Source organism: Bubalus kerabau, chromosome 4 (genome assembly GCF_029407905.1).
Source record: "Bubalus kerabau isolate K-KA32 ecotype Philippines breed swamp buffalo chromosome 4, PCC_UOA_SB_1v2, whole genome shotgun sequence".
Lineage (NCBI taxonomy): Eukaryota > Metazoa > Chordata > Mammalia > Artiodactyla > Bovidae > Bubalus > Bubalus kerabau.
This window is the reverse complement of record NC_073627.1, coordinates 35,884,502-35,900,967: the sequence shown is the minus strand read 5'-3', so window position 1 is coordinate 35,900,967 and position 16,466 is coordinate 35,884,502. Positions and strand designations below refer to the sequence as shown.

The following is a 16,466-nucleotide window of genomic DNA, read 5'->3' as shown; positions in this document are numbered from 1 at the left end:
CCTCCACTTATCGGGGAGCCTCGTGGTGATGGGTGCTTCTCCTCTTTGACCTTTACCCGTCTTCCCCTGGGCACCTCAGCAGACACGAACAACTTTCTGAAACGGGCTTACTTAGACCAAGACTGGCTCAAGGGCTGAACAAAAAAAACCCACCTAGGTGGTTCTGTGTCTGGTCTTAACATGACGGGCAAGGGATGTGTCCTGGTGAGTGGGAGCTGATGGTGGGCGGCCACGGTGAAGTGCAAATGCCTGGTCTAGGCACAGGACTGCCCTCATAACTGAGCTTTGTTTACCCAACTGAGCTTCCCTTCTTTTTATTTTTTTAAAATGCATGTATTTTTGATTGAAGTACAGTTGATTTACCACACTAAGTTAGTTTTAAGTGTACAACAAAGTGATTCAGTTTTATATATATATATATTTTCCAGGTTTTTTCCATTATAGGTTATTACAAGATATTGAATATGGTCCCCTGTGCTACACAGTAGGTCCTTGCTGTTTATCTGGTTTATATATAGTGGTGTGTAACTGTTAATCCCAAACTCCTAAATTATCCCTCCACCACTCCTTTCCCTTTTCTAAAGTGATAACTGGAAATGGCCATTCTGCACAGGACAGCTGACAAAGAAGACAGAAGATGAGTGACAATCACTGCTGGCGTCACCAACCAGGAACTGGCACCACGTTAATGACATTCTTATGAAACATCCATGCTTAGGACACGACGTGGTGCCTGGTCATCATGAGGCAGAGTCCCCAGGGCTGACATGAGGCAGGGGAGGCTCAGCCTTAGCTGCACGGCTGTCCCAGGAGATGATCTTGGCTTCCTCCTCCTGACCCACATTGTACCCTGACACGAACGCTCCTGGCTACTGGCTTCCTCTTATGCTTTCCTTCCTTCTGGGGTCCCCTGGACAGCAGCCACGGAACTCTCTCTCTCACACACACACACATGTCCTTTATCCATTCATCTGTTGATGGGCACTTAGGTTCCTTCCGTGTCTTGGCTACTGTAAACACAGCTGCGATGAACACAGTCCTACTTTTGATCAGGAGGCTCAGAGAGCTTCTGTAACCTGTCCAACGTCATCAGCTAATAAGTGGCAGAGCAGAGTTCTTTGTTATCCAAAAGCCCATGTTCCTGCTCTCACATTTGACTTTTAGCTAAAGCGAGAATCATCGAACTTTTCTGAGTTCATGCACAATGTTGTCTCATGCACAAATGGGAGCAATGCTGCTTTTCCCTCATACTCGGCAGGGCTGTGGTCTGGGTGATGTAATCGTGGAGGTCTGGATGCTTTGAAAACTGAGGCGTAACTCACACATATGATGCCCACTGTCGCCCATCAGGATGACAGACCAACTCTCAGCAGGCAAGTGCTGTGTTCTGCACAGCCAGGCAGGCAGAGTAAATACTCAACAGACATGCGGGCTGAACCCAAGGGGGCTGTGGTGGGTGGGACCCGGAAACACTGACGTGAGGCTTCTTGCACCCAGATGGAGGCAGTGGGCGACCCTATGGCAGGGGTGGAGTCAGGAAGAAGGGGGAGGTCCGCAGGCTTGATAACCTGCCCACTTCCTCTGCCACCCAGCCACATCAAAGTGGGATAAACTGTTTCACTCATCTCCATGGCAACTGACTCCACAAGGCTGCATGGGTGGAGGGCCCAGCTCACCAAGCCCCTGTCATCTTCTCCCTGTGACCTTGCCAGGATCCACCTATTAAGATAAGACCACCCTGAACCCTCCTGCCCCCAGCAACGGGAAATCAAAGTAGGCCAGCATTATCCTCGGAGACTGCTGAGAGTGAGACACGACTATCCTCCCATTTTACAGATGAGGAAATTGAGGCTCCTATGACGTGAAATGTCTTGCCAAAGGCCCCACAGCCCCAGGGTTGTAGGGACCCCAAGATGGTCTTGTACCAAGTACTGGTAACCACCAAGTGATGCAGCCTCAGCCTCCCCTACAGAGCTCAGTGCCTGATCTCCCCTTCCCTCTACTGCCTCCCTCAGCTGGGTTACTGGGGGTGGAGCCACTCAGCAATGAGGCAAAACTATTACCCACCTGCCTTTACCAAATTACACCAAAGCACTTCCTAACTGGACTTCCCCGGTGGCTCAGCGGTAAAGAATCCGCCTACAATGGGAGAGCCGTAGGAGACATTGGTTCACTCTCTGGGTCAGGAAGATCTCCTGGAGGAGGATAGGGCAACTCACTCCAGTATTCTTGCCTGGAGAATCCTGTGGACAGAGGTGCCTGGTGGGTGACAGTCCATAGGGTGGCAGAGTCAGACACGATGGAAGTGAGTTAGCACAGTACAGCATAGCACTTTCTACCTAGCCCACCTAGGGGTTAAGGAGAAGAAGCTAATGTGGTTGAATTTACTACTTGCTATTAATATTAATGAGGGGTCAGGTTCTACGAAATTAGAGGCTTACTTGTGGATGTGAGATGAGTGCTTTTTGTTCACTATAAAAGATAATGTCATGGAAGCAACCTAGATGTCCATCAACAGATGAATTGATACAGGAATTGTGGTACATAAATACAATGGAATATTACTGAGCTATATAAAAGAACACATTTGAGTCAGTCCCAATGAGGTGGATGAACCTAGAGCTTGGTGTACAAAGTGAAGGAAGTCAGAAAAAGAAAGACAAATATTGTATATTAACATGTGTGTATGGAATCTAGGAGATCCAACCAGTCCATCCTAAAGGAGATCAGTCCTGGGTGTTCATTGGAAGGACTGATGTTGAAGCTGAAACTCCAAAACTGAAACTCCACCTGATGTGAAGAACTGACTCATTGGAAAAGACCCTGATGCTGGGAAAGATTGAGGGCAGGAGGAGAAGGGGACAGAGGATGAGATGGCTGGATGGCATCACTGACTCAAGAGACATGGGTTTGGGTGGACTCCAGGAGTTGGTGATGGACAGGGAGGCCTGGCGTGCTGCGGTTCATGGGGTTGCAAAGAGTCGGACACGACTGAGCGACTGAACTGAAATGAACTGAACGGAATGGAACCTAGAAAGATGATACTGATGAACCTATTTGCAGGGTATCAGTGGAGATGCAGACACAGAGAACAGACTTGTGGAAACGGTGTGGGAAGAAAAGGGAAGGACGAATGGAGAGAGTAGTATGGAAATATATACTGTATGTAAAATAGACAGCCAGTGGGAATTTGCTGTGTGACACAGGGCACTCAATCCAGTTCTCTGTGACAACCTAAAGGGGGGGGATGGAATGGGAGGTGGGAGGGAGGTTCAAGAGGGAGGGGACACATGTATCCCTGTGGCTGATTCATGATGATGTATGGCAGAAACTGGCATAACATTGTGAAGCAATTATCTTCCAATAAAACATTTTTTTTAAAAAGATAATGTCAAAGGGTTTTCTCCCCACTGTATGATGTTTCATTCCCCTATATGACGTTGACTAATTTTGTATCTAATTCTGCCATCTTTTCCTGACTTAGATGAGAAATTTATTTCAGTTTCTGATACCCTTCTTTAAACTGCCTCTCCCACCTTCCTGGCTGGTTCCCTCAGTAACGAGTTGGAATGCATCTTTGACACAGGCTCACTATACATCTGTTTGAGTTTGAGGCTTTTTAACTGTTTGAAGGATTGTCTGGCATGAGCAAATGGTTTCCTATTTCGGTTCTGCTTCCCCTGGAAGAGGAGGCGTTGCTGGCATGGGCAGCCTGGCCTGAGCATCCCCCTCCAGCACTCGCTTGGTCCCCAGCGTACCTGAGCCCTCACATGGTCCCAGGGGCAAGATCCAGGGCAAGACCCTCAGCAGTGAGTGGCTAGGGTTCCACAAGCCCTCACTGCTCTGAGTTCAAGGACTCTCACTCCATTTCCATCTCCAGCTGCTGCTCTGCTTGGCTCTCCTCTCCCCAGTAGAACCCCGAGTCCCAGTGTCTGGGCCTCCCCACAGCCCGCCTCTCAGCTCCACATCTGTTCGCTGGGGGCTGCTGGGAGCTGAGTTCCTGCTCAGTTGCCCACAAAAACATCTCAAGGCATAGCGCGAGGGTGGCAGAGGGCAGCCAGCTGGTTCCACTTGAAATTGGGAAGCGGTCTCCCTGCACGCAGGTGACAGCCCTCCCCCGGACCCATTTCAAAAAGAATGTCATTTAGATCTTAGGCAGAGACTGAAGGTCCTGCCAAGACATTTGCATTTTAAATCCTTTCTGTCCTGTTACAGAAAAGAAGAAAAGCTTTGCCTTCTCGTTAAAGGAATTCTGGTCACCACCAAGAAGCCCAGAAGCAATCTAGATCTGTTTGTTTGGGGGGATAGTGAGGAGGAAGGGAATGAAAGAGATTAAACTGGTTTGTTCATTTAGGGCGCCGTGGAAAGCGAGGTTGGCCTACTTGTCTATTTATCAGGTGCCTTAGCACCTGTCTTTGTACAACCATTCTGCTGAGAGCCTCCCTGATTTCTTGATTCTTCCACCCAAGCCTCTGCCAGGAAGTGAGGCTCATGTAGTACGGAGCTTTTGACTGAAGGACACCTAGCCTGTACCTATCCAGGCCCTTAGAGACTGTAATGGCAGCTGATTGGTTGTGCAGACAGATAAGCTGATTGTGCTCTGTGCTAAGCTGCTTCAGTGGTGTCAGACTCTTTGTGACCCTATGGACTGTAGCCTGCCAGGCTCTTCTGTCCACGGGATTCTTCAGACATGAATACTGGAGTGGGTTTCCATGCGCTCCTCCAGGGGGTAATCCCAAACGAGGGATGGAACCCCGCTTCTCTTACATCTCCTGCATTAGCAAGCGGGTTCTTTACCGCTGGCACCACCTAGGAAGCCCCTGATTGGTTGTGAGTGAAGTCGCTTAGTCTGTCCAACTCTGCGACCCCATGGGCTGTAACCTGCCAGGCTCCTCCGTCCATGGGATTTTCCAGGCAAGAATACTGGAGTGGGTTGCCATTTCCTTCTCCAGGGGATCTTCCCTACCCAGGGATCGAATCCTGGTCTGTCTGCATTGCAGGCAGACGCTTTACTGTCTGAGCCACCAGGGAAGCTCTGTGGTGGAATCAAGCCCAACCTCATTGGTTGGGGGCAGACAAATCAGATGATCAACTGGGAATGGAAGTCATAAATTTCTCCAAAGCATTTTTCATATAAAGCTTCAGTCTGGAGCTTTCTAGGGTCCATTAATTACTAGGGAATAAGATTCAGCACATCTGTTCTGTGTGTGTTTAATGCCCATGATCAGACATTTAGATAGTCTGGGTACTAAACAGAGCCTGGGGCATATACAGATTTAAAAGAATAAAACAAAATGGGATTACAACACGCATAGTATTGGGGGGCCTGCTTTTTTCCTCAACAAGTTACTAAACGCCTTTTCATCTCAGTAACCTTATTTCTATGATACCATTTTACTTAGTTATTTATTTTTGGCTATGCTGGGTCTTTGTTGCTACTCCAGCTTTCTCTAGTTGCCCCAAGCAGGAGCTACTCTTGAGTTGCGCTGCGTTGGCTTCTCATTGTGGTGGCTTCTCTAGTTGCAGAGCATGGGCTTCAGGAGTTGCAGTTCCCTGGCTCTAGAGCACAGGCTCAGTGGTTGTGCCGCACAGGTTTAATTGTTCCACAGAACGGGAGCGTTCCAGATCAGGGGGCAAACCCGTTTCCTGCATTGGCAGGCGGATTCTTAACCACTGAGCCATCAGGGAAGCCCTCTGATTTCATTTTAAATGACTGAGTGGGATTCCACCAAATGACTCTGGTACAATATATTCAACTATTAATATGTACAATATTTAAGTTTTTTGGAATTGGCAGATTATTAAAAAGAATACAGCAATGAACATCTTTGTAGCTAAACCTTTGCACATCCATAATTATTCATCAGGTTATAAACTTCCAGGAATGGAATTTCTGGGTGAAAAGAAAATTATTTTTAATGCTTTAGAGAACACCCTCCCATCCCACTTCCTGAGCAACACTGGTATTTTTGTTCTATTTTTAGGTTTACCAATTTGATAGGGGAAAAAGGTGTCTTCACTATTTAGTTCTGCATTTTCTTTCCTACTAGTGAGGGTGAATATTTTGGAGGGGTGTTGCTCAGCTGTTAATGGTTCTTTCTGGATGTGCTTGAATCATATCCTCGTATTGATACTTCCATTGGTGTGTTTGCTTATTTTTTCAATTGACAAAAGAACTCTTCATGGGCTTGATATATCATTTGTTGCAAATATTTTTCTTAGTTGGTTATTTACTTTCCACTTACAGTGGGTTCTGCCATAGAGAAGCTTTAATTTCATGCTCTCAAATCTGTCAGCCTTTTATTATTTGTGCCTTGGGTGGGGGGACACATTTGCCATCTGTTCTCCACTCCAGGCTCATATAACCTATTTTTCTTCCATTACCTTCATGGTCTTGATTTCCACACTTAAACATTTAATCCATCTGAAAGATATTTTTATGCTTGCATTACCACTCAATGCTTTTTGAGATAGAAGTTTAACCTGTCCAATTCTCAGTCTGTCAATTATCCTAATACCATTAAATGACCAATTTTTTCATTACTGACTTGTGGATGCTTCTTTGTCATATAATACATTTTTATACAGTTAATCCATTCTGAGACATTCTATTTCATCCCATTAATTTATCTATTCTTATACCAATACTGTACTATTTTAATAACAACAGCCTTACAGTACTCTTAAAGACCTAGTAGGGAAATATTCCTTTCTTACTTTTCCCTAAGAATACATAAATAAATACATAATGAATGCCACTGTAGAGCACTTATTCTGTTCAATAGACTTTACTTTGTCAAAATGTAAAAGATATTGGTATTTTTGATCACAGTTACATTTATTTCCATAATACTGGATGTTATTACAATATTGATTCAATCCAACAAAGTCTCTTAAATTCGTCATCCTTCAGTAAAGTTTGCTGTCTCTGTGTAGGTTATTCACATTTCTTTCTTTATTTTATATTTTTAGTTGCTATTTTAAATTATTTTTCCCCATTATGTTTTCTTATGAGTTGATGCTATTATATGAAAAAGCTCTTAGCTCCCTGATTATTAGTTTGACACTGCTTTCGGTGATTCTCATAGTCTTAACAGATAAGCAATTGTTTGAACTCTGCGAAATTAAATTATCTTCTCTGGAAGAGGAAATATTCTTTCCTTTTGTCTTTTTGCATAGGCAAAATCATATAAGCATAAAGAGGAAGGTTGTTAATAATGGAAATGCTTCTAGTATTTCACTATGGGTTGTTACCTTATTAAGGACCCTTCCATATATTAATAGTTTCCACATATTAGAGGGGCTTTGAATATCAGGAATGGTTGTTGAATTTTTTTTTTAACCGAGATATTTTTATTCAGAATAGATACTGAATTTTATCAAATGTTTCAGAGGCATCTACTAGGATGCTTAAGTGACTTTATTCCTTTGAGCCACTGATATGAGGAATTACTCAAACGAGGGGCCACCTGTCAGTAAATTGTACTTGATTATGTTTTTCTTGCTCTTACAATAGCTTTGTTAGACCTTGTTTCCATGTTGGTGAAAGCAGTGGTCCCAACTCTTTTTGAACTTCCCTGGTGGCTCAGATGGTAAAGAATCTGCCTGAAATGCAAGAGGCCTGGGTTGATCCCCTGGAGAAAGGAATGGCAACCCATTCCAGTATTCTTGCCTGGAGAATACCCTGGACAGAGGAGCCTGGCGGGCTACAGTCCATGGGGTCGCATAGAGTCGGACACGACTGAGTGACTAACACTTTCCCTTTCCAGCCTTTTCTGGCACCAGGGACAGTCTCATGGAAGACAATTTTCCCACAGACTGGGGGTGGGGGTAGTTTCAGGATGATTCAAGCATATTACACTTACTGTGTGCTCTATTTCTATTATTATTACATTAGTTCCACCTCAGATCATCAGGCACTGGATCCTGGAGATTGGGGACCCCTGTGTTATGGCACCTGCAGTTTCTCAAGAGCCCTGAGTACCACTCGCCCACACCTGTCATGGTGTCCGTCTACCTGTTCATTCCTGGCACCAGCCACCTTCCCTGGCCAGAACCTAGTCCATCACACACGCATCCCCCTATCTGCTCTGGGGTAAAGAGAACAAACAAGGGCCTCTTGTCAACACTATGGGGGCTTCTCTGTCTGACCTGGGCAACCTCAGAGACCAATCCCTTGGCAAACCAGAGCAGAGGCACAAGCCATGAGATGAGGTCTCCTTAACCTGAATCTCTGCTCAGCTCCCCCTGAGAATTCCTCCTGGAGTTCCTGCTGGTGTTCACGGCTTTCAGTCTTCTGGTTTTGATGTAGACATGGAGCGTGAGTGCCGTATGAAGAGGGACTCCAAGGTTGTGAGGCGGGCCATGGATAGAGAGAAGCTGAGGGATGCGAGGTGAGGAGGGTCCTAGTCCAGTTTCAGAAGGGTGGGAAATCTCCTGACCTGTAGGGTCCCTGCCCCATGTGCTGGCCGCCTCCACACTCACCTGGGGCCTTCAGTTCAGCATCGATGAAGGTGAGCAGTTCCTGGCAGATGCTACAGTAAGGAACGGGCCAGGTCAGGAATCGGTGGTAGGTTCTGGATGCTTTCAGAAGGAGGTCTGAGTCTGGCGGGAAGTGTGGCGTCTGGGGTGGAGAGGGAGCAGCAGGCAGAGAAGTCAGGTGAGAAAAAGTTCAGTGATGTTCCAGGGCAGACCTGGCTTCTTTCTGGAATGTTCCTCAAAGGGCACACCTTTCCTGGCAGCAGTGTGTCCCAGGGAGAAGGCGGGCAGAATTGAAAGTTACCCACAAAAAGTGAGTTACAGACGGCCGGGTGAGATGGTGCCCAAGGATGTCTCTACGACAGGGGCCTGGCTTTCACCAAACAAAACAATTTACCACATTCTGAAAAGCTGTCCCCTTGGAGGTCATCCTAAATGGGGCCACTGCTGCCATGGGATGGTCTTCAGGGCTAAATCGTCTTTATTTAAATATCCTCATGAGAGGCAAATGTTTATTCTTTGAAGTGGACTGACTCAATGTACATGGAGTCATCTGGTACCACTGGTCTGGTGAACAGGGGGTGACCACACTGGGGGAACTGACCACTGGGGGTACAAAAGGAGGTGGACACCACATCTCTTAGCAGAATCTCTCCGTAACTGGGACCAGGCTGTGACTGCATCCCTTCCATGGGTCCCCAGATAGTCCCGGCACAATGGTGTCCACGGGGAGTCACTGGAGGTCTCTCAAATGGTCATCTGAAGCCATCAGAGGGGTAACACCCATCTGCAGTGTCATTGGTGGACAGTTTCTCTCGCTGTGCCTTTATCCTTGGAGCTGTGAGGGCTCTGCCCCCCCATCCCCAGGAGGCTGTTCTTCCCTTCCCTCCCCCGCAGCCCCCAAGGCTGGCCCATCCGGGAACTTACACAGAGGACAGTGGAGTAGAACAGCAGGGCCAGGGGGGCCAGGAGGTCATAGGTGCCCTTCTCTTGGACCTGTGTGGAGGACAGGATGGGGAGGGGTTCACTCATGGGGTGTGCAACCCATTAAGTGAAAAGTAACCCCAGGACAAATTTTTAGAAAATAAAAGTTTAAAAAATCCCTCAATATCCTCCTTCCAAACTTAGCCACGGCTAATATTTCAACTTACCGCTCCCTACACCATGTTTCTCTATGTACTTTCCTTTGCAAAGTTGTAATCACTGGGTGTGTATTTTTACACTTCATGTCTTTTACATACAGTATGATAAATGGATTTCTGTCTTGCTACATCATCTCTAAGACCACCTTTTTCCCCCTCCTGGTTACACAGTTATCTATTATTTGTGTTGTATATATGTTTTCCAGTTTGTTGTTGATCTTTTAATTTTGTGGCGTTTTTAAAAAGTCTTTATTGAATTTGTTATAATATTATTACTTCTGGTGTCTTTTTTATGTTTTGTTTTTTTTGGTCACAAGGCATGTGTGATCTCAGCTCACCGATGGGGGATCAAACCCGCATCCCCTGAATTGGAAGGCAAAGTCCTCACCACTGGACTACCAGGGAAGTCCCAATTGAATGGATTTTTTTTTTAATGTACATAAATTACAGATATTAACTTTTTCCTTTCTGGATTAAAAAAGTTAAAAAAAACTTTTTTTCCCATGTTCTCTGGCCACCTCCTGCAACTTGCAGAATCTTAGTTCCCCAGCCAGGGACTGAACCCAGGCAACCCAGTGAAAGCACTGAGTTCTAATGACTGGGCCACCAGGGAACGCTCTAAAATTTTATAATGTATTAAATTTTGTTTCTACTCTTGGGTACTATTCATCATTTTTATTAGCTGTATAATACTCCTTCTGGTAGAGCTCCATAATTTATTAGCTTTGTTTTATACACTTGAAATTATTTCTTGCTATTCTAAGTACTCATGCAATGAAAACTTTTGTGCACACTCCTATATTTGGATTATCTATCTATGACAGAGTTCAAGAAGTAGAATCAATGGTTCAAAGACTATAATCATATTTATGATCTTGGATATATATTGCCAAACTGCTTTCCCAAAGAATTTTGCCATTTATAATACTTTGTATGTATGAAAGTACCAGTTTCACCACACTTTTCCCTGCAAGGGTCATTTCAAAGTTTTTGCAAATTTGCTGGGCAAAAGCTGTGTCGTTATGGTTTTCATTTGCATTTATTTTATTATAACTGAGGCAACATTTTCCATATTGTTTACAAGTTCTGTTTCTTCTTTTATGAGTCGTCTCTTTGATAGAGCTCACCCACTCCATCATAAACACACATATATACACATGATTTGGAATTCTTTGGTTAAAATGCTAGTGGTCTCCCCACTCATTTGGAATTCATGGGGGCTGAAGAGGCAGAGAAAGGCACACCACCTCTGCTGTGGCTGGTGATGTCAGCAGGATGAAATTTAGAATTCTCCTTCTCTTTTACCCTGAAGAGGCTATGTGTCCAGCACATCTGCTGCTCAGCTGGCCCCTTCTATTGGGTTAGTTAAAAAGTTCACTTGGGATTTTCTGTAAAAACCCACATGAACTTTCTGGTCAACCCAATACAAAACCGTTCCCTATTGCTACACAGTGGTTGTTCCTTTATATTTGGGTTCATAAGATAAGCAGCCTTGAAGTGGTTTATCCCTTCTAAGCTGGTCTGCTTGTGACCAGAGAAAGCATCAGGTAAATGGTGGTGTCAGAACTGGCCTTGAGTGTCTTGATGAACCAAAACTTTCTTCTTACAGGTAAAAAACCAGCTGAGAAAGACACGTGTTTTCTAATGTAGTCATGTGTTAAAAAAGAAAGAAGAAAGAAAGGAAAACTTTAAGAACTCTTATAATAAAGTCAGTCTCTGTAGGGACTTGTGGTTGCTCTGGAAGCCTAGCCCAAACCAGCTTTAAACCTACTCTTCTTTAAATCATAAAAGCCTATTTATTGAACTGTTGGGCTTCCCTGGTGGCTCAGTGGTAAAGAATCCGCCTGCAATGCAGGAGACGTGGGTTCAATCCCTGGGTTGGGAACATCCCCTGGAGGAGGAAATGCAACTGACTCCAGTGTTCTTGCCTGGAGAATCCCATGGATAGAGGAGTCTGGCGGGCTGCAGTCTATGGGGTTGCAAAGAGTTGGACACAACTGAGCGAGCAACTGAGCACGCACGCACATCGAACAGTTAGAGGAGGTCTCAGCTTACTTCTCCAATCAGATCAGTTTTCACTTTTGTGTTTTTGTTCTCATGGGACTTTTCAAGGAAAGGAATTTGGCAGAGATTCCTCTCTCCTCTGTAGTCAATCCTTTGACTTATAAGGAGTGGGTGGGCTAAGTCACTTCAGTCATGTCCAACTCTTTGTGACCCAGACTGTAGCCTGCCAGGCTCCTCTGTCCATAGAATTCTCCAGGCAAGAGTGCTGGAGTGGGTTGCCATTTCCTTCTCCAGGAGATCTTCCTGACCCAGGGATTGAACTGGCATCTCTTACGTCTCCTACACTGGCAGGCAATTCTTTACCACTGGCGTCACCTGTGACATAAAAACACTGTCATAAGAAGCAGCGTAAACTTGGGCCCCTGGCTCATACAGCACGCATTCTTAGTGGAAGTACCATGTCCCTCTCCTGAGGACTTAGATACACAAGCACCGCTGAAGCAGAGAACTCAGGCTTCCAGTGCCTCCAAGCCCCCTGGTAGTCCAGGCACCCTCGAACTGACCTTCAGAACATGCGCTCTAAGTCGCTTCAGTTGTGTCCGACTCTGTGCGACCCTATGGACTGTAGCCTGCCAGACTCCTCTGTCCATTGGATTCTCCAGGCCAGAATACTGGAGTGAGCTGCCATCCCCTCCTCCAGGGGATCTTCCTGACCCAGCAACTGAACCCATGTCTCTTACGCCTCCAGCTTTGGCAGGAGGGTTCTTTACCACTGAGCTACCAGGGAAGCCCTGTGGGGACCTATTTCTCAACTCTACAAGGCTGACCCAGTGCCGCCCTTCAAAGCCAAGCCGAGCCCTCACCTCTCGGGTCTTCTGCAGGATCTGCTCCAGGAGGATAAGGAAGTGGCCCGGGTCCCTGCTCACCAGCTCCTGCAGGCTCCAGCAGTTCAGACACAACCCAGCTGGAAATGGAGGAGAGGCCAGGGGTCAGTCAGCTCAGGGTTGGAGAGAATTGGGCATCCCTGGGGCTGCACTGGGGCATTATCTTCTGATGGAAGAGTCTCAGAAAATTCTAGACCAACACACTGGACCCTATCAGGCCCCATCTAGATAATAGTAAGCTTCTTCCTACTGAGACAGGAGGGTCAAGTGACACAGAGGGGCTGGGATCTCCCTTAGAGGCCAAGGAACAGGCCACGACTCTGCTCCTTGTCTCTCCAGAGAGCATCAGCCTGCCCACAACCTCTGAGATGCAGGGAAGGGGGACAGGAGCAGAGACGGTTGGAGGAACAAGAACAGGTGCCCCACAAGCTCCATCCCAGGACACGAGGCTGAGTCTGTGACAGCCACCGGACCTCCCGGAACTACCGGGTGGTGGAGCCTGGGAAGGGGAAGCACCATTCATGTCTGCTTTAAAAGTGACAATTACCACTTTGTCACCCTGTAACTTCCCCAGATTTTTCTTAGTTTGTCAATCTGCTTCCCTGCAGCCAGTAATGGTAAATCCCCAAGTTAAAAAGGCAGTCATGGAGGCCTGTGTGTGTGTGTGAGATAGGGGAGTGAGAGCAGTGTGGGCGCAAGTGGCCCCCTATGTGTCTGAGCTCCTTCCAAAGTCCTGAAGGTCCTGAACACTGCATTCCTATGGTCACAGGTTTTGGTAACTTTTGCCAAAGTCGGATATCTTTGCATTCTTTAACTTAAAAATGGCCCCTCAATTCTGTAAACTTAGTCTCCTTAAAACCTGGGTGGGAGGCCAGAAGGAAGAAAACTGCCATTTATTGAGCACCTACTGTGTACCTTTAGTCATGTATGGATGGGAGAGTTGGACCATAAAGAAGGCTGAGCACCAAAGAATTGATGCTTTTGAATTGTGGTGCTGGAGAAGACTCTTGAGAGTCCCTTAGACTGCAAGATCAAACCAGTCAATCCTAAAGGAAATCCATCCTGGATATTCATTGGAAGGACTGATGCTGACACTCCAATACTTTGGCCACCTGATGCAACGAGCCAACTCACTGGAAAAGATCCTGATGCTGGGAAAGACTGAAGGCAAGAGGAGAAGGGGGTCAGCAGAGGATGAGATGGTTAGATAGCATCACTGACTCAACAGACATGAGTTTCAGCAAGCTCCAGGAGATAGTGAAAGACAGGAAAGCCTGGTGTGCTGCAGTACATGGGGTTGCGAAGAGTAGGACACAACTGAGCAACTGAACAACAAAAACTGTACCTATAAGTTGGCAGGCTTTTCATACATCACCTCCATTGAGTCTCCCATCCTCTCCTTGGGAAGGTGGTTCCTGCTATTATTATTCCCGTTTTACAGGCAAGGAAGTTGAGCCCTGAGAGGCTAAGGGACTTGCACAAGTTCCTACAGCCCATGAGAGTCAGCTGTAAGTCAGATCTGCTTAATTCCAAAGGCCAAGGAAAGCCTCTCTGAGAAGATGACGTGTGAGCTGAGACTCGAGTGAGAAGGAGCCAGATCTGCAGAGTTCTGAAGGATAAATCCCAGGCAGCAAGTGCCAAAGGTCCTGAGGTAGGAAGGAACCAGGTGTATTCAAGGCACATGGATGTCTATCTCATAGGGTAGTTAGGGAGGCAAGTGAGATAGGGAAAATCTTTAAGAGCATAAGGAGATATTATAGTTAGGCACCAGCCTTGGAGACACAACTGCCCCAGTCTACAGATACCCCCGTTTCTCAGTCCTGGGGAATCACATGACATGGAGAACTCCTACTTTCTGAAGGTCTGCCGAGATTCTCCATTGTTTTATGGGGAAGAGGAGGACGAGGCTCTGGAGAGAACTAGAAATCAGGTAAAATGGGAGAATTATGGGGAGGGCTGTTCATAGAGTCTTAGCTGCTTTTTTGAAATCAGCAGCTGTTTCTAAGCAGACCTTAGGGAGATAGGCTTCCAGCACCTGAGGAGGATGAAGAAGACAGCATGGGGGAGAGGAGAAACGGCCGCCCCCTGACCCAGGGCAACTCTCCGTCAGGTGCCCTGCTGCCGAGCACCTGCCTAGGTGAGGTCCGAGTCACACAGACAGGGTTGGAACCAGAATCTGCCCGCCCGGGCCTGGCCCAGTGTTCCCTGCAGCCCCTCAATGCGCCTCCTCCCCGGCTCCCTGGGAACCTACCTGACCAGGAGGTGGAGCGGCGGCTGAGGCTGAGCCCATGCAAGCAGCGCTCCAGGGCATGCTGGATGCGGTCCTCCGTGCATGTCGTGGCCCCTTGCTGCATCCTGAGTCATCGCCTGCGTGGGGGAGAGACGCTGGTCAGTCTGGAGACCCTCAGGCTCAAGGAACACATGGCCGAGCAGGGCAGCCAGTGGAGACAGCGGGCACTCACAGCCCCGGGCTGTCAGTTGGCTGCCTCCAGGGCTGGACTGGCCCCTGGCCGTGCTGCTCAGAGAGGCAAGACAGGGCACTCGGGCCACTCAATAGCACAGGCTAGGGAAGTGAGGGGTCGGGGGAGGAGGGGAGTGGAGACGTGTGGGCCCCACAGGCAGGGGTGAGTGTCCCCAAGAGCCCGGGGAGTGCCCGGGACATGGCCAGCCCCTTTGCTGGGCAGGAGGACCTCAAAGGAAAAACCAGCATCACTTGGGGGACTTTCTTCTGAATTTCCAGGCTTGAGTCCCCCAGCCTCCAGGGACGGGCAGGCAGGGAGCCTGCTCCTGATGACCACATGGCAGAGATCCCCCCAGTGTGTCAGGGGCCTCCCGCCTTCACAGGCGCCCCACCCCCACCACACCATACCCTCTGCTCAGGTGCCCAGGCCCCAGGCACTGGGTCCTTTCCTGCCCTCACCTCCACTTTGGCTGTTTTTCTTTGCTTTCTCTGAGGCTTAGCAAAGTTACCAGTTACTCAAAGACCTTCCTTGGCTTAGTCTTTCAGAGAACCACCTTCTCTTTCCTGCTGATGAGGGACAGGGGTACTGAGCTCAGGCTGGAGGGCTGCTGAGGAGGAGATCTAAGAAGGGGTTTTAGCACCAGATGGGCAACGGTGCCAAGGGCCCCATTCTGAAAGCCTGCAGCAGGGCCAGCTTCACACTGAAGCATGGGCTCCTGGGTCCCCAGGGAAGCTGTGACAGGTCACCTAGTCAAGGAATAAGCCTGGTGTTTGGCATCAACAGACTTGGACTCAAATCTCCACTCTAGTGTTTGCTAGCCACGCACTAGGCAATGTCTTTCACTTCTCTGTATTTCAGTTTACTTAGCTGTAAAATGGGTATGATAAGGGTACTAAGCCTCCAGGGCTGTTGGGGAAATTCAATGCCAGGGTGGATGCATTGAAAAAGCTTTCAAGACAGGAAAGCGTTCCTGCTACAGTCTTTTCCGTGATCCCTTTTTCCTAGGGAATTTCCCTGCATTCACCCTGTCCAGGCTGACCCCACAGTTGGCCAGTCAGGCCAGGTCACAGAGGGAAGCAAAGGAAGCAGTTGTCCAGCTCTGTGGAACAGGGGATGGACCCGGAAACCACAAGCAGAAGCACAGAGCTCAGAGCTGAGCCATGCAAATGACATGCAAAGATGCAGGACATCCTGGCCTGGACCCAGTGGTCAGCTCACAGAAGCCCAGCAGGCAAATCCTCCCACTTCCCCAGCCGGGGAGGAACAAGACACCGAGGGAAACAGAAGCCCTTTGTGAGCGGCTCAGCATCACCTCACTTTAGCGATGTCCCTGGGATGGCGTGGGGGCAGGCCCCCTGGGAAGCAGTGTGCATGCATTCTTTCCTCCAGGGATTTACTAACCCCCACGCATTAAGAGTGGCCCCGCACTAGGCGTAAAGAATTCACCTGCCAATGCGGGAGACGCAAGAGACACAGGTTCAATCTAGGATACTAGG

The 16,466-nt window shown here is 47.7% G+C and overlaps 1 protein-coding gene across 1 annotated transcript in view; it reads right to left on the bottom strand.

The window, feature by feature from the left end:
• Positions 1 to 16,466, bottom strand: part of PIK3R5 (phosphoinositide-3-kinase regulatory subunit 5) — a 74,260-nt gene that overhangs the window by 12,309 nt on the left and 45,485 nt on the right. Inside the window, exons 2-5 of the mRNA XM_055576562.1 lie at positions 14,760 to 14,875; positions 12,488 to 12,588; positions 9,406 to 9,474; positions 8,485 to 8,623 (exon numbers count right to left, since the gene is read on the bottom strand). Of these exons, the coding sequence (XP_055432537.1) occupies positions 8,485 to 8,623; positions 9,406 to 9,474; positions 12,488 to 12,588; positions 14,760 to 14,862 (412 nt within the window). The 5' untranslated portion in view covers positions 14,863 to 14,875. The remainder of the gene's footprint in view (positions 1 to 8,484; positions 8,624 to 9,405; positions 9,475 to 12,487; positions 12,589 to 14,759; positions 14,876 to 16,466) is intronic.